This window comes from Sebastes fasciatus, chromosome 17 (genome assembly GCF_043250625.1).
Source record: "Sebastes fasciatus isolate fSebFas1 chromosome 17, fSebFas1.pri, whole genome shotgun sequence".
Classification (NCBI taxonomy): domain Eukaryota; kingdom Metazoa; phylum Chordata; class Actinopteri; order Perciformes; family Sebastidae; genus Sebastes; species Sebastes fasciatus.
Window position 1 is genome coordinate 31,486,630 of NC_133811.1, and position 14,366 is coordinate 31,500,995.

The 14,366-nt window shown below is 41.1% G+C and overlaps 1 protein-coding gene across 1 annotated transcript; it reads right to left on the bottom strand.

Moving 5' to 3' along the window:
• Nucleotides 1-6,653: 6,653 nt before the first annotated feature.
• LOC141754716 (tumor necrosis factor-like) lies at nt 6,654-9,148 on the bottom strand. Its single transcript, XM_074613967.1, has 4 exons — nt 8,777-9,148; nt 8,654-8,681; nt 8,483-8,539; nt 6,654-7,793 (listed from the first exon to the last, which is right to left on the bottom strand). The coding sequence occupies exons 1-4, from the start codon at nt 8,936-8,938 to the stop codon at nt 7,318-7,320; spliced, it is 723 nt and encodes a 240-aa protein (XP_074470068.1). The 5' UTR covers nt 8,939-9,148; the 3' UTR covers nt 6,654-7,317.
• Between the last annotated feature and the right edge of the window lie 5,218 nt (nt 9,149-14,366).

Below are 14,366 nucleotides of genomic sequence, written 5' to 3' on the forward strand. Positions count from 1 at the left end.
GCCTATTATTGTCTATATTTTAAGGAACCTCTCGCCGGCCTTCCTGCTTTATCATCCACGGCTGTACAATTCAGAGGATGAGATCACCGCATGCTGCGAGCAGATACAGACACAGATATGAAACAGTCTTATATGTATACAGATTTCAGAGCAGACCGGCGGCGTTGAAAAAAGTCTGACCTTTCACAACTACTCTCTAACTGCTAACGTTACTCACGTTACCCAGCAGTCCACTCCCGTGTTTTGGTACGGTCAGCTTTCACACCTGATGGAACCGTACCTGAGTCCACATGAACCGTACACCAGACCACCTTTTCAAGTTGACTCGAGTACGGATCGACGAACCGTGCCAGAGTACGGTACGGAGCGTTCACACCAATCAAACAAACTAGACTTTGGGGACAAGTGTACTCAGATCCGAGATTCGGATTTAGACTGAGGCTCCAACTTTGATTTTAATATTGTTTCTTTGTGTGCTCAAAAGCACCTTTTTCTCTGTCTTAAACTCTCATGACTAATATATTGTGTGATGTTCACCTGAGGCAGAGTTTGTCTTGACTTCCACTTCAGTCTCATGTCCTCTCTGTGTGGTAGCGCAGCTCGTTGTATTAGTTGTTGGGTTGTCGTAAGCACGTTTGAATTGACTAATAACTACAGTGTGTGGCACAGATGTATAAACCACGAGAACATCGTGCAGTGCTCCAGCAGCGATCATGTGTAAATATCTATGTTTGTCTGTAACGGTGTATTTTAACTGTTTGAGTGTGTAAAGCAGTGAAGACGTAAGTGATGTTAATACACATGACGATATGCACACTGACTGTAAATAATGATGTAAATAATGATCCCATCTGACTTTGCATATACCAGCTGTATTTCATGTGGTACAGTATTCAAAATATATTTCTATATGCTGTAATATCTGAGATTATTTGAAATGCAAGAATGGAAATAAAACGTGTTGTTTTTCCCAAACTATTGTCAGCGTGCAATGTAGACAGCGTTTTAACCACGTCAGTCTACCACGTCGGTCCAGACTGAAATAACTCAACAACTGTTGGATAGATTGCCATGAAGGTGGTGCAGACGTTCATGTCCCTACACTCCCACTGACTCTGGTGATCCTCTGATTCCCATCCAACCAACAGGTAAAGGTTTTCACTTATCCAGTGAAATATCTCAACATCTACATGATGGTTGACACAGGCTTTCATGGTTTCCACGAACTCTAGCTGATGAAGCTACAAGCCACCTTTCATTGGAAGAAGTTGAGCCAGTGGTTCTCAAACTATGGTCCACGTACCACTGGTGGTCCGCGTGCTCTCTCTCGTGGTACGCGGAGGAATCTCTGACTATCGATTCCTCTTATTGATGCATTCCCACAGTTACACTGCACAATGACGCAGACGCACGCTGTATCATGTTTCAGTTAGTTTGTGACCGGAGACACGGTGAAGAGATAATGAAGCTCTCAGCAGCATGGAGCTACTAAACCTGAGGGGGTGCATCCTGTTTCTACCTGATAAAGAGACACTGAGAACAACAAACCTGTGTTGAAATCAGCAGGAGGAGAGTTAGTAACGTTAGCTGTTAGCAGCCGTTAGCAGCTCAATCCTGACTGGATGAATACCGGAGATACCAACGTTAACGGAGGTGCCATTGAGTTATTATTATGAGGCGTTCACAGTCGGCTCAGGAAAAACGACCATTCCGTGTAGGTAAATTACAACGTTATCACGATGTGTTCAAATGTAATCTGGTAAAATGTAGTTTTTGATGAGAAACTTCAATAAATCCAGTTGTTAGAAGGAGATGTTTTAACATCAATATAAAATAGATATTAGAGAGAGAATTATGACCTGTTTAACTTCCTAACACTAGCTCTAAGCAGCTGGCCAAGATGTTTTTAATCAAAGCAAATATTTAAATATTCATAATCGTTTGAATTGTGTGTTTTTATGCAAACAACCACTAAAGATGACAATAACAAAGTACAGTACAGTACTATGTACAGTAGGCTACCCTCCCTGCTTTTTAGACCTGCAGTGCATGCTGGGGGATTCTCTGTTTTGCTGATAAATACGTGCGCAGTATGTTTTCTATAAATTAATGTAGTGATAAAATAGAGGTTGCGTCTGACAGAATTTGTTTAACCCCGGCAACAATCTGGGTTTCGTGTTTGTGTTTAGTGTGAGAGTGAGTGTCTTTGTCTGGTGAGGATCTTTGTTTCCCATCTAGGTGCTCTCTCTCTGATTGGCTGGAGGTGTGGGACTGTCGGCTGCTGATTGGTCCATCAATCATCTCTGCAGTTTAAAATGCTCAGGTAGTCTGACAGCAGCCTTGTTCTGTCCTTTGTGTTAAAGCTGTGATCTACAGGTGAATCAGCAGCCTTAGTGCCCTCGTTGGCTTCCTAACTGTGTACCTTGTTGTAGGTTTTCTTTGTTCCTAAAGATAGACTTCAGTGGTCGGGGTGAACTGTCATCCATTCTCCTGTTTATCTGCTGTATCCTACAGCAGGGAGCCACGTTTAGGAACTGTCATTGTGTTTGCTTGTTTATTTAGTTCAGGGTTAGTCAGATAATTTGGCCTTTGTTCACCCTGAGATATATTGATTCATTTTATTGTTTGTTAACTTGATTTTTAGTAATAATAACAAGACCCAGAACAAGACCTACTGGTGAAAGACTCACCCTACTGGACCCAGAACAAGACCTACTGGTGGAAGACTCACCCTACTGGACCCATAACAAGGCCTACTGGTGAGAGACTCTGGCATTAGGGCATCATATCAGACTGAACTCTTTGACCCCGCTCACCTCTGAAAGGGACTATGAAGTCATTTCAGTGTTCAACACCAAGAAGCCCCGTCGTCTCCTGCTGGAACCATCAACAGTAAGATCATTTACAGTTATGGACTAATGGCCTGTTTCATTATTAGTGTTTATTGGGTTTATATAGTTTATGTTCGGTGTACAAGTTGGATTTTATGCTGATGTTGCTGCCAGCTGTGTGTATGAATATGTGGCCGCTGTGCCAGGCTATGATATTCTATGTTATGCTATGCTATGCTGTTTCTGTTTGTCTTGTTGGATCAGATGTCCAGGTATGAGTAGACCTACACAGAGAGAGGTTACCAGGAATCTGACTCTGGTTATTTTTGCTCTCATTGTACGACGGAAATAAAAATGCAGCTAAAAACAAGGTTCAACAAATCTGAACAAGAGTGAAGAGAGAAGATAAATCTACATGTCAGGTGCCTGTAACATTCCCTCTGATGATGATGATGATGATGATGAAGGCGTGTAGGATTAAACTGTGGTGCATGGCCTATTGTGGTTCACATCTGCCTTTCAGAGTCTTATCAATAGTAGCACCTTTTTTTAAGTTTTTGATAAAAAAAGAAAAGGATTTGAATATGAAGTGTGTTGTAAAAGTGAAGGGAAAGCCTAGTGTAAAGCCACACTAAGAGAAGTACTTTCCGGTGCTGGTTTCTGGTGTTGCTCAGTAGGCTGATGGAGGAGGAAGCAGGGGGATTTCCGGGTTGCCAGGGACTTCCCCTCCTCCCTTCCACTGTTGAGGAACTAGTACTCCACTGGAAACTTTCTCTCTACATCATGAGAGGGTAACTCTTAATGGAGTACAGAGCCAGCAAAGGCAGGTCCTGTTAATGGTATTCCATTAAGGCAATTCCACCATGACTTCATTTTAGACAATGACAATGACCAGATTCACCTTATTTGAAATTGAAATGAAATTCTGGCAATGCATCAAAACTAAAAGTCTAAACTTTTTAACCCTGTTTCCTAAAATGTACATTCTCATACAACTAAACTGCATCCGCAATTACGTTTCGAGGGCAGTTTATTTTCTCCAGGAATATGGTCGCAGTTTTAAACAGTTTTAAGCACGTGGTTAACATTGTAAACGAAGCAAAAAGCACCATAACACTATCTCATCAGGTTTGGGCAACAAAACCACTTGATTAGATTTAGTAAAACATGATGGTTCGGCTTAAAATGATCACTTTTGTAAATTAAAAATAAGTGAATGTTGACTTTTAGTATCACACGGGACACAAACAGCAGTCTCCTGGAGAGAGTACTTTGTTTGATTGACCGTAGTGGACTTTCTCTCTTTTAATACTCGTTATTATACCACGTAATTTTCACTAGTGTTGTTATACTACGTAACTTTCACTGACGTTGTTATACCGCGTAACTTTCACTAAAGTTGTTATACCGCGTAACTTTCACTGACGTTGTTATACCGCGTAACTTTCACAAAAGTTGTTATACCGCGTAACTTTCACAAAAGTTGTTATACCCCGTAACTTTCACTAAAGTTGTTATACCGCGTAACTTTCACTGACGTTGTTATACCGCGCAACTTTCACTGATGTTGTTATACCGCGTAACTGTCACTGACGTTGTTATACCGCGCAACTTTCACTGACGTTGTTATACCGCGTAACTTTCACTGACGTTGTTATACCGCGTAACTTTCACTGACGTTGTTATACCGCGTAACTGTCACTGACGTTGTTATACCGCGTAACTTTCACTGACGTTGTTATACCGCGTAACTTCACTGACATTGTTATACCGCGTAACTTTCACTGACGTTGTTATACCGCGTAACTTTCACTGACGTTGTTATACCGCGTAACTGTCACTGACGTTATACCGCGTAACTTTCACTGACGTTGTTATACCGCGTAACTTCACTGACATTGTTATACCGTGTAACTTTCACTGACTTTGTTATACCGCGTAACTTTCACTGACGTTGTTATACCGCGTAACTTTCACTGACGTTGTTATACCGCGTAACTTCACTGACGTTGTTATACCGCGTAACTTTCACTGACGTTGTTATACCGCGTAACTTTCACTGACGTTGTTATACCGCGTAACTTTCACTGACTTCGTTATACCGCGTAACTTTCACTGACGTTATTGTACCGCCTGACTTTCACTAACGTTATTGTACCGCCTAACGTTCACGAACGTTATTGTACCGCCTAACGTTCACGAACGTTATTGTACCGCGTAACTTTCACTGACGTTATTGTACCGCCTAACTTTCACTAACGTTATTGTACCGCCTAACTTTCACTAGTTTGGTTATACCACGTAACTTTCAATAACGTTATTACCTCTGCCAAGGCCAAAGGCCTAGGAAGGAGGTTATGTTTTCACCGGCGTTGGTTTGTTTTTTGGTTTGTTTGTTTGTTTGTTAGCAGGATTACTCCAAAAGTCCATGATGGATTTGAATTACATTTTTGTGGCACAGTGAGCAATCCATTAGATTTTGGTGGTGATCTGGATCATGATCGAGATTCATTCAGCCTGTGCATTAACACCACAGGCTTTAAGACCGATGACGACGACGGTTTAGTCAAGTTTTATTTTGTTTCTGTCCAGTTTGAATGAAGTGTTGAGCTGATCAGTTGATCTCAACATAAACACAAATACACATGGATGATGGCGCAAGCTGAAGGGGGGGGCGGGAGGTCTGCGCTCTCCGAGTGCCATTCTAGTTATACCATGTAACTTTCACTAACGTTATTATACCACGTAACTTTTAATAACGTTAATTTGGGATATAGGGAACACACGAACACACTGTTTTTAAAGTCACATGCATTGAAATTTATTGATTTGGTCAAATTTAAAACCGCAATAATTATGTTTAAAGCAAGACATAATTCACTTCCGGGCAATATTCAAAAATGTTTTGTGACAGGGAGGGGGGTTATAATTTAAGAGGAAAATTTAATTTTAAAAAGCATTGTGTTCGTACAAAAAAGAAGAGTATGTGTATTTCAGTCTGTGGGGTGGATTTGTGGAATGGGTTAGGTGATGGGTTGAAGGGGAGCACAAATATAAATCAATTTAAAAAGCTATGCAAGAAAGATATTTTTGGGAGGTATATGGTTGAGGAAGAGTTGTGATAAGGGTTGGTTATATACTTTTTAACTCCAGATGGATTTGTGGGTTGTAAATAAACTTGGGATGCTGTTCATATATTCAACTTGGGATGTAAATAAATCTGGGATAGTTTTTATATTATATTATATTATCATTCTATGATATATGAGTTAATAGAGGAGAACTGAGAAAGGGGTAGGGAAATATAAGTTTTTCTTCTACCTACTCCTTTTCGGAAACTATAACTCTTGTTTTGTTTGTTATTATTTTGTATCTGTTTTTATTTATTTTATGTTCGAAATAAAGTCTTTCATTCATTCATTCATTCATTCATTCATAATTTACCATGTAATTTTCACTAACGTACAATAACGTACAGCGTAACTTTCACTAACGTTATTTTACTCCCAATAGCACAAATGACATTCCATTCACTTCCATTGTATTGAAGTGGTGATAGAGATGAATACCTCAAAACTTCTGCAGATAACTATCTGCCTGGCATGACACCACTGGAGTTAACATCATTTATTTTTTGATGTGTTTTAAGGAAACATGTCACAGCTTCTTCCTCGGTGCACAGTAAGAGGATATAAAACATTGTGGTTTACAAGTTAACCATAGAGCTGCAACTTCCTCCCCACCAGCTGCATCAGTTGATGCTTTCTTCCAACCGTCTACAGTCACGGTTGTTTCTGTGAACACAGCCCTCGCACACATACATTTCTTTTCAAGAATTATTTTTTATTCAAACATTTTTACAGCACCACAGGCACCATGGCATTATTTGCAGATCGATTGCAGATAGATGACATTGACAAACAGCTGATCAAACTGATTGATCTGTTTCAATAAATAATAATGATATAATAATAAATTATGTTTAAAATCCAGCACAAATATTGTTGTGAATAAATACACACACATAATTAAATAAATACATAAATAAAATAAATATAATAATGTTATGTTAAATAAATAATTAATTCTGTCAGCCTTTAGTGACACAATAAATATGCAGCAGTTGTAGTACATTTGCACAAATAACAGCTTTAGCCTTGCAGTACAGCAAAAGGTACTGACACTAAGGCGAGTACATAGTACATAACATTACAGACCCATAGAGATATCTATGGTGAAACATCGCTACAGTTAACATAGCTTGGTTTACTTGCAAACTTTAAATGACTTGCTTAAAGTTTGGGTGTAAAATCTACACTGAGATTTGCATTGACTGCTTAGTGCAGCGTAACCCTTCACACATTCAACAGTGTGAGTGAGTTCAGGTGAGGCGGCGGGCTACGGGCCTGACAGTGAAGCCACCATGACGGCTCTTCTTCTACATGTCCGCTCATATCTTCACCTGCTGCCCTCCAGCCACCTGTCCTCACAAGGCAAACACACCAAAGAACGTCTTCCCCTCATCGTCCTCCAGGCTCAGCAGCATCTTCTCTTCCATCACGGTCCGGAGTTTGTCCCCTCTGTCCAGGTTGAACACAGCTCCCATGTACACGGTGGAGTACCAGCCCCCTGCCTCATCCACATCGCTGCTGGCTTTCATTTGGCAGGCGGTGCGGATGGAGTGCAGGATGGTCTTGTAGGACTCAATGTTGTCGTCGATCGCAAACGAGCTGGACCAGCGCTTCACGGTGTGGCTCACGTGGACCAAGGGTTGTGACGCAGCGTCTTCAGCATCGCCGCTGCTGCAGTTGACCCGGAAAGACGCTTGGCTGTAAACAAAGTAGAGGCCATTGCGAGGAATCACAATTTCGTTGTTGATGAGTTTCAGATCTCCTTTAGAGTGGGACTGGTCCACCTCATCCCTCCATTCCACTGAGGTCTTCCTGGCAGGGTTGTGTTCTCCTGTTGAAGAGTAAGAAAATAAGATTAGCAAGGCAAACAACGAGGACAGGGAGGAATCAAAGGAATGCTACTATCCATTATAATGTCTTTGGTGTGGCTCAGGAATAAATAAATAAATAAGAGTCATTTCTGATTAATTGCATTACAGTGAAATTAAACCATTTCTCATTTTTTGTCTAATGGGCCCTAAGACTTTCTAAACAAGCCACAGAATTTCTACAGGAACTCCATGAAGATGCTCAAGAAGCCACGGACTATCCTCAAGAACTTCCTCAATGAGCCTTTAAACTTTTTCAAGAAGCCCATAAATGTCCTCAAGAACCCCAAGAACTTCCTTAAAGGTCCCATATCAGCTCATTTTCAGGTTCATGTTTGTATTTTGTGTTTCTACTAGAACATGTTTTCATGCTTTAATGTTAAAAAAAAACACATTATTTTCCTCGTACTGTCTGTTTGAATATACCTGTATTTATTTTTTAAACATTAAAGCATGTAAACATGTTCTAGTAGAAACACAAAATACAAGTATGAACCTGAAAATGAGCACGATATGTCTCCTTTAAGATTCTACACAGAAAGTCTAAATTAATTAAATCAATTAACACATCCTCACATCTCACATTGTGCTTATTATATACCGAACAGCCCTCGGGGTGTTCTTTGATACTGAATCGATTGCTTTGCTTTACCTTCTAAATGAATGGCCGCTTTTCCGCCTGAGATTTGCCTCAACGTGTGGCGAATATCTGGAGAGAAGAGAGGACAGAGATTTATTAAAAATGGGGTACATCAACAATGTTCAAACTGTTCTGTTGATTTGACAACGGCTAAAGAAAAACTGTAAAAGAAAAAGTTCTCACCGGAATTGCCTTCATCTTGTCCCGGGCCCTGTTTCAAGAAGAGAAGGACAGACTGTTAGAACGGCTGGGTTCAGGTGAGACTCACTGTGAGAAGAGACATCTGTGCTAATCTAAGACTCCCACCTTGTTGGTCCTGTTGAGGACGAGGACAGCAGCAGCAGCACTAGCGAGGCAGAGTGTGAACACGAGCAGGGCTGTAGTCATCTTTGAGCCGGGTGTCACTGGCGTTCTCTGTTTCCTGGCGTCTGTGTCGACCTCCAGCAGCACCTTGCATTCACCTTCCATCTTTCTGAATGAGTTCCTTCTGTTACTTCAAGTCAAGTTGAGTTATTAGATGCCTTATTGAGAGCTTCCTTTGTTTCTTCCTCTGCTGCCGCTCTGCTTTCTTTGAATGACATCTCTCAGCCGGCGGCTCTTTTTAAAAGTTACCTCCAGGGAAACTCCAGTGAGTGATCGGAGTGGAAACTCATTGTAAGTGAGTGGAGATTTGATGAGGAAGAGAGGTCCAGAGGCTGGGGAGGATCTTACACACCACACACTCCTACACACACACACAGCATCTATATGACTGTGTTATCCCATTAACAGATACAGACACCTGTAGAAACCCCTTTTACATCTCACACACACACCTATGAGTTTATACAGATACTCACACACACACGAGGATGCACACGTACTGACACGCTGACATAAGTCATACACTCACTTTCTGCCAGTCACCTGCAAAATGCACTTACAGAAACTACAGGAAAACACATATTAACAACCATTTTAAACTAGAAATGCACATTTTAACGTCATCTAATGTTGAGTGTTTACGTATGTTGTGGTGAGCTGGTCATCTCTATGTGGGTCAATTATATGGGAACCGTGTTAAAGTGCGGGGTATCGGACACATCATTCAGTTATTCATCTGCCGTGTTTGACGGCATTGCCACCAAAAATTAGTCACACTATCAGTAGCAGAATATATAAAAGAACTGTGACGGATGTGTCATTGTTAATATCTACAGTTCATTGTGTCACTTCCCTTTTGTTTAAAATAGACACAGGATGGATAGAAACAGGGTGACGCAAAAACGATTGCTTCACCGCAACATTGGAGGGACAGGCAGTGACGAGTGTCGGGCGTCAGTTTGTTTGCAGAATGTCGTAGTGTGAACGCAGCATTACATACTGATGCAAGGCTGCATTAGTTCACCTGTGTTATTTACTTTGTACACTGCGGATTGCACCACCAGTGTGCCCAACAAATTTCTTTTAAAGATCCCATATTGTTAAAAAGTGAGATTTTTATGTCTTTTATATTATAAAGCAGGTTTAAGTGCTTTATAAATACTGTTAAACTATCCAAACGCTCAATATACGGAGAAACACACACACAGCCCGTATTCAGAAATTGTGCGTTTGAAAAATGCCATTAGGATTTCTGTCAATTTGTGATGTCACAAATATACAATATTTAGACCATTTCACGGTTTTAAACGTAAACATTCTAATGCAGTGAGGGCCAAAGTGCAAATGTACGACGGAGTATTAGGGCCACAATGAGGGAAAAAACATCTGAGATTACAAGAAAAAAAAGGTGTAATATAACGAGAATAAAGTCATAACTTTACGAGAAAAAAAGTCGTAATATTACGAGAATAAAGTTGTAATATTTCCAGAATAATGTCGTAACTTTACGAGAAAAAAAGTCGTAATATTACGAGAATAAAGTCATAACTTTATGAGAAAAGGAGGAGGAGAATGGATGGATGGATGGATGGATGACTGGCATCAAGGTCATTGTGGAGAACAGAAATACGGCACAATGTAAAAGGAGACGTGTTTTCATGATAAATCTATTGATAAAAAATACTTATATACCTAAAGGTACATTCAGTTTGATTTTAAGCTTTAGATGTAATATGTGACTTAACCTGTCTAATTACCTGAAACTAAAATAACTCCACAGTCATTCAGGTTAACACGGTGCCTATGACAACATCACACAGTAACATAACTCAGTGCGGACCCAGATGAGTAGGAATGAGTTGTGATGTTTGGTGTCTATTAGGAGGGCAGCAGTGTGTGTGGGCGAGTTAGTCAGAGATGGACTCAGATCAACGAACATCGATACTTGTTTGATGTGTAGTTGTGGTGAATCCCACTTCGAGAGAAGTGAAGAGATGAAAAAGTTCAGGTTGAGATTGAGAGCAGATGTGTAAAATATCTGGGTCTTCACCTGCAGTTCTACCGCAGCAGCCCCGAAAGAGGAACTTCCTCCTACGTTTGCTGCTAAAGAGGACGCACTTTGCATCAGCCATTGATCTTTCATATAACGTAAGAGGAACATGTAAATAATATATATACAAAGAGACATCCCTCCTACACCATCACTCTGTGGGAAGTTGGATCCACTTCTTGTCCCTGCAGATACCCCCTCCTGGAGACATGGAATCAAGTCTATCTCTTTTTGTTTCGAATAGATAACGAAAGATAATCTCTTGGCAGAAATCCCAGATCTGGATCGGCACCATGAGGGTGTTCTGCAGCTGCCTGGCCCCGGGCCTATCTGACACCATATTTCACAGAAAGGCCTTTTTTTCTATCCCACAACAAGCCTTAAAAAGCAAACCTTCTTCAGTAGAGAGAATGTAGGAGAGGAGTTGACTTAATCATAACACATATGTAACAGTGTGTGAGGTAAAGGTTGAGCTACATAGCAGCAGTTGTGAAATGAAGGGAGGCCTTGTGGTCATATTATAAATCTCATATCAAATATGTGACTCCATAGTGATGGATCAGACTTTTCATTCACTTCCGCCTCGTTTCATATCTACAGAAGAGGAGTCTTTCTTACACAATATATATATTTTGGGTGGTGAATCACTTTAAGATGCTGAATGAGATCACTGATGAGTTACAGTACCAGATAAGATGAGCCTGTGTATTTCAAAATAGATCTTAATCAGACAGATTGTAAACAGTTAAAGTTCCTGTTTGTAACTTGTTCCAGGTATAGATCATTGCTGGTCGGTGTCTCATGGTCTCTCGCGTGTCTACGCTGTTCAGACTCAGACTCCAACACAAACTCCAGTGAAGCACCAAAACCTCTTGGTTGTATCTAGTGAAGCTGTTAAACAGTGTTGGCCGCGGTCGGAGGACGCGGAGGAGACCGTAGCTTTGGTCTCCAGGACCGGAGTCTCTGCTGTACTCTGCTCCTCTGCTCCTCTGCTGCCTTCACTCACACACCACGCTCCTTCTCTCTCTCTCTCTCTCCACCTCTCACGTGCATGCTGCTCACTCCACACTGCAGAAGAGTTAGTTTAGCTCTGAGAATATCTAGTGAATGTTCAGTGGACGTTTGTGCAGAAATAACTGCTGCAGCTCCTCCAGACCAACAGAGGTTTCCCGTGTCTTGTGAAGTGACGGAGCTCCGCAGAGAGAAACGTTATCGTCTCCGACCAAAACTCCGGCGTCTCCCCCGTTCCCTCCGGCCGCGGTCGGGAGGCTGAGGCGGGAAAAGCCAACACTAGGATCAGCATTGATTCATGGAGAGACCTTGGTCTGGTCAGCTAACATTACTGCCAAGCAGCTGAAATATAGAGTGATATTGTGCTTTTAGCTGACGTGTGTCTCCTCACTGTGTTGAGTGATGCTCCTTCATGTCTATGTAGAACGAGCACAAGCGCCAGCAACAGGACGCTGACTTTAGTTGACTCAACGGACACAGGTGAAGCTGTTAACAACACATTTATGATTCTCACAAACAGTCCCTTTAAGGTCAACTATGACAAAAAGTCTAGAGGGACTTTGGGCTCAACAGAAAGACCTACTGTATATACTACCAGCAGTTAGTTTCTGCTCAAATATGTGAATTAAATAGCTGAATATAACGAGCTCATCATTTGCGGAAACAGCTAAATGTGACCACGGTAAAACGTCAGCAGTAGCGGTGTAGCGGTGTAGCTGTGATCCTAATCAGGTCACGATCAGCTGCTTTAAACAGTTCTCATGTGGCTGCTGCTCATATTCTGCTAGATGGATTAGCTGCAGTGCAAAGTGGTTAACAAGATAATTAAAGTTAGCTGCCAGATGCCGGTGAGATGCTAGAATCTGCAAGCTAACAAGCAATCATGTAGATGATAATGTTGCAGCGTTAAAATAGTCTAGCCTGGATGTTGCACATTTCCTGCAGAAATAGCTTCTGACAGACCACAGACCTCTTAAATGGTCACTGATGTTGTCTTTTCAAGCAGTAACTGGGTCCTTTCACCAGTTCTGAGGTCTCTACACCGGCTCCCTGTCTCTCAGAGAACTGATTTCAAAATACTGCTGCTGGTTTACAAAGCACTAAATGGTTTAGGGTCAAAATACATTTCTGATCTTCTGCTGTGTTCTGAACCATCCAGACCTCTCAGGTCATCTGGATCAGGTCTGCTTAGTGTCCCCAGAGTCACAACTAAACATGCAGAAGCAGCGTTCAGTTTTTATGCACCAAATATCTGGAACAAGCTCCCAGAAACCTGCAGGACCTCCAACTCTGAGTTCTTTTAAATCACAGCTTCAAACTTTCCTGTTTGCTGCTGCCTTTTATTAAACCAGATAATGATCTTATACTGCACTACAGCTTTTATTCTTGTGTGTTATTCTCTATTTTAGCTTCTATCCTATCTTTTATTTGTAGCTTGTTTTTATTTTCTAATCTTTAATGTTTTTATGACTGTTTTAATTATGTCTTAATGTTCTTTTGCACTTTGTCGCAATGTTCTTGAATGTTTGTGTAAAGCACTTTGAATTGCCCTGTTGCTGAAATGTGCTCTACAGATAAAGCTGCCTTGCCTTCACAATCCAGGTCAAACCAGGTCAACCAGGGCAACGTAACGTCACGTAGAAGTGTACTAAACTCCTCCGAAAGTGTTCTGACGTTGTCTAAAACAGTGGTAGTAAAATCAACAAGAACCACGGGACTATTTCTACTTGATTATTACGAGGAGATTGTGTCATGGCAGCGATAGAATATATACTGTATAAATAAATAAAAACAGGAAGAACAAAGAGTTCTCAACATCTACTGAATGTGTTAGATAGAAATCGATGAAGATAATGAAGGGGAAATTACAGTCTTGACCACAAATGCTTTTATACTCCCGTGAAGTGGCATTTGACATCTCATTCAGTGAGAATGACTAAACTTGCTTTTCCAGTGAGGGTGACTTCAGTAGGAGTATGCCTGACAACAACAAGACAGGAAGGATGTTTCCCCCCCCCCCCCCCCCCCCTCTCATGTGGTCTACAGCCAACTTTCTCACTTACGTTTTGCATTATAGGATATGAAAATAATTGACAAGTAAAAACTCCCCCTGTGGCGGTACATCACCCTGCTCTTCACTTTATTTTCTGTTTCTAAATCCGCCCCAAGAAGTGAATTCCCTGCTTCTAAAAAAAGACTTGACAGTCTCCCCGGAGCCACAGAGGAATACTCAGTGGTTTCTGTAGATTGGCCCATGATGCTCAGAGCGTTATGATATACAGTAGACATCCTCATATCTCTGATAGATCTTCCACCTCACCTCAAACATGTGGTGCAAAAACTCTCTGCTGATGAGAGAAATGTGTAAATATACGGGGTTACACGGTGAATATATGGTTGCTCACACACACATGACACATGATTACTACTTCATTGCATCACTGACATTATTATTTGGTTATTTGGTCATTT